The sequence below is a fragment of the Triticum dicoccoides genome, chromosome 4B (genome assembly GCF_002162155.2).
Source record: "Triticum dicoccoides isolate Atlit2015 ecotype Zavitan chromosome 4B, WEW_v2.0, whole genome shotgun sequence".
Taxonomy (NCBI): domain Eukaryota; kingdom Viridiplantae; phylum Streptophyta; class Magnoliopsida; order Poales; family Poaceae; genus Triticum; species Triticum dicoccoides.
Genome location: NC_041387.1, coordinates 674,825,158 through 674,828,879, shown reverse-complemented (window position 1 = coordinate 674,828,879; position 3,722 = coordinate 674,825,158). Strand labels below are relative to the sequence as shown.

General features: G+C 62.4%; 1 protein-coding gene across 1 annotated transcript; it reads left to right on the top strand.

The window, feature by feature from the left end:
* Positions 1 to 493: 493 nt before the first annotated feature.
* LOC119294314 (heat stress transcription factor C-2a-like) lies at positions 494 to 1,469 on the top strand. The gene has a single exon (XM_037572526.1). The coding sequence runs from the start codon at positions 516 to 518 to the stop codon at positions 1,287 to 1,289; it is 774 nt and encodes a 257-aa protein (XP_037428423.1). The 5' UTR covers positions 494 to 515; the 3' UTR covers positions 1,290 to 1,469.
* Positions 1,470 to 3,722: the final 2,253 nt, after the last annotated feature.

Sequence of the window (3,722 nt, the reverse complement as noted above, 5' to 3'; positions counted from 1 at the left end):
TGGTGCCCCTGTCCACACGTTAGATTGTTTCTATACATTTTCTACCACTAGTTGCCGCTTTGTTTGGCAGAAGGAGTGTCACCTACGCCGCATAGACAATGGAGGTCCAAGATCGTGTTTCTATATTTGCTCATCCAAGAAGGAAGAGGCACGTATTTGGGCCCACCGGGTCACACTACGCTCTACTATTAGTAGTTAACTAACGTATGCAGATGTTGACAGGGCGGCTTTCGATTAAATGTAAGGAGGCTGACACTTGACAGCGGGATGATTCATCGCCAGGGAGGGACACGTATCAAGATTCGATCTTTTGGCCTCACGACGGGACGCCACCCAGCGCGGACACGCGTCACACAGAGGACCTGGCAGCTGTCCCATCACGCCTCCCTGCTCGTGGACATCCCTAGAGTATATGTGTGGCTTGGTAGCTCGGCTGCCACTCTCACATCACAAGTCATTCCTCATTCGTGGCAGCAGTATTGCTTTCTCTTCTTTCTTGCTGTCACGAGTGAAAGATGAGCAGTGCCGGCATGGGGTGCTCGGGGAGCGACGGCGGCGGCATGGTGGCGCCGTTCGTGGGGAAGACGTACATGATGGTGGACGACCCGGCGACCGACGCCGTGGTCGCGTGGGGGCCGGCCAGCAACAGCTTCGTCGTGGCCGACCCCTTCGCCTTCTCAGAGATGCTGCTCCCGGCCCACTTCAAGCACTCCAACTTCTCCAGCTTCGTCCGGCAGCTCAACACCTACGGCTTCCGCAAGGTCGATCCGGACCGCTGGGAGTTTGCCCACGCCTCCTTCCTCCGCGGCCAGACACACCTCTTGCCCCGCATCGTCCGGCGCCGGAGCACTACCCGTCCTTCCAAGGACGACAACGAGGGGGAGGATGAGGACACCAGCAGCACCATGCTAGCCATGGAGGTGGTCCGGCTGAAGCAGGAGCAGAGGGCCACCGAGGACCGCTTGGCGGCCATGTGGCGCCGGGTGCAGGACGCCGAGCGCCGGCCCAAGCTCATGCTCGCCTTCCTCCTCAAGGTCGTCCGAGACCCCGACGTGCTGCGTCGCCTTGTAGGCAACTCGAGTACCGACGCCGGATTATTCCCCGGCGAGGGCGTGGAGGCCAAGAGGCCGCGGCTGCTCCTGAACGGGGAAGTCCAGATGCAGGACGCCTTCATGGGGGAACCCGGGGTCGACTTCACTGGGTTCTACACCGGAGGCGACGGGTTCAGCGACGTGCCGGTGGACGACGACCCGCCGTACGCTTTCCCCTTGAACGACGGCGGCTACTGAGCTGAGCACTGCCTGTTGGTTCAGCTGGTGTTTCTATCCCCGGCTCTGTGCCGGCGCATTTGTGTATTGTACGTAACAGGGTGTTTTTGTTTTTTTGGCCGACGTGGTAGGAGTACTTTGTGGCAAACTACTATGTGAACAAGGGAGGCTATAGAGAATTGGGTGTTGCTCAGTTTTTTTTGGACGCGGTGTTTTGGCTCTGTTAGACTAGGTAGTTCTATACCGTATGCACCTTGTATAGATCATCCTACGGTATAGTACGAATCGTGCAGCAGTTGTATAGCTAGTGGTGCACGTCCTGAGGTAGTGGCATACCCACGATCTAGGCTCGGCTGATGACAGCAACCTGTACTTAAATGCAGCCTCTGAGCATAATCGATGTGTGTTGAATCCTAATCATTCTCCTCTCCTCAACATGGTATCAGATACCCGCGACCAGAACCCCTTTGCTCCGGTCGCCGATTCCGCTTCCGCCATGGACGACAACCCCGTCCTCTCCCCTCGTTCCTCCGTCGACGGTGCGGCCGGCGTCCTCAACGCCGCTCCTCTCCAGCACGTCGACCCACCCGCGCCAGCCGCGCCCGCCGCGCCTGCCGCACCACATCCCTCCTTCCCCTCCGCCATCCTCCAGACCATCGACATCCGTCGCCATGTTCCCGTCGTCCTCGATCTCCTTGCCGGAACCACGCTCAGTGGCGGCGCCACTTCGACACAGTGCTTGGCATGTTCGGCCTGCGTGCGCACGTCGACGCCGAGGCGGTTCCTCGCCCCGCCGACCCCGAGTGGCAGATGGCCGACCACACCGTCATCCACTCGCTGTATGCCACCATCTCGCCGGAGCTCCTCGATGCGATCATGAAGCCCGAGGACACGGCCCGCACCGTGTGGCTCGCCGTCGACGAGCTCTTCCGCAACAACCAGATGGCCCGCGCTGTGTACGTCGACGCTGAGTACCACGCCACCGTCCAGGGCGACATGACGGTGATGCAATTCTGCACCAAGCTCAAGACCTTCGCCGACCAACTCCGTGATCTAGGCCAGCCGGTAACTGACCCACGGCAGGTCTTCCATCTCCTCCGCGGCCTCAATCGCCAGTACCACTCCGTCATCCCGCATATCACCTGCCAGAACCCGCTCCCGACGTTCCTCCAGGTGCGCTCCTTCCTTCTTTTGGAGGAGCATCGCGCTGAGCAGGCGGCTCGGCAGCAGTCCGCCCACGCTCTCTACGCTGGGCGTGGCTCCCCCGCACCTGCCACACCACCTCCTCCGCCGCCCGCAGACGCCGCGCGTGGCCGTGGCCGCTCGCGCCGGCGCGGCCGCGGGAACGGCAGCGCCCCTGCACCACCCACTGGCGCGCCACCGCGTCCACCCACCTACCCCGCGCCGGCACCTGGTGCCAACTCCTGGACGGGGCTCGTCCAGGCCTGGCCTATGCCCTGGCGCGCTCCGGGAGCCGGCGTCCTCGGACCGCGCCCCGACACACCTCACCAGCAGGCCATGTTCGCCGCGCCTGCGCCGCCCGGCTACGGCGCCCCTGGCGGTCCGCCTCCTGGCTACGGCTACCCTGGCGGCTCCTTCCATGGCTATGGCTCCCCAGGCGCCAGCTCGTCCACCGCGCCGCCGCCTCACCATGGGACATGCAGTCCCTCCAGGCGGCGCTCCACAGTGCCACGGCTGGGCCTTCTTCGTCGGGCACGACTTCCGAATGGTACCTCGACTCCGGGGCCTCCTCTCACATGTCCTCGTCGCCTGGTGTCGGTGTACTAGAATAGGGGTACCCTAGTACCCCGAACTTGTGCACGGGCAGCTGCAGCGCCCCGCGGCAAGGGCTTGCCGGGTGACCGCCAAGATACTCCGTGGCTCCTTTGGAGCCACTCAAGAACAAAGTACTCAAGTAAAGAAGACAAGGCCCCGGCAAGAGGAGCTTGCCGGGAAGGCCAACCGAGGCATCTCAAGGAACTTGCCGCGACGCACCACGCGTCCCGGCAACGCCCGGTGAGCGACAAGCTTCTGGGCGCGACAAGACCACGACCGCGGCAAGACGCTTGCCGCGGCAAGCGGCCACTCTGTGACCACGCTCCAGCGCATCCACCAACGTGTCGCCCTGGGGGCCTTTCCAGGCACGCGTGGCGGAAGGCTGTGCAGCCAGCGGTAAGCGGTGGCATGCGATGCTGACAAGATCGCCATCGTGGCAGGCGGTGGCGCCCTTGACGGTCCTTTTCTACACTGTTTGGGCGACGCAGACGGACATTTAATGCCCTTGTCCCCTGCCGTCAGGGTTAGGTAGAGAGCACTGTACAGGTAGCTGTACCAACCACCTCTCTTTTTACATTTTTACCCTTCTCTGCATTGCCACCTGTCGGTGACCCCTTGAGCATATAAAAGGAGGCCCATGCGCAACGTAGGGGGAGGGGGTCGGATCATTTCGAAGCC

Excerpts from the sequence above, each read along its gene's own strand:
- LOC119294314 (XM_037572526.1), top strand. The coding sequence starts at position 516 with ATGAGCAGTGCCGGCATGGGGTGCTCGGGGAGCGACGGCGGCGGCATG.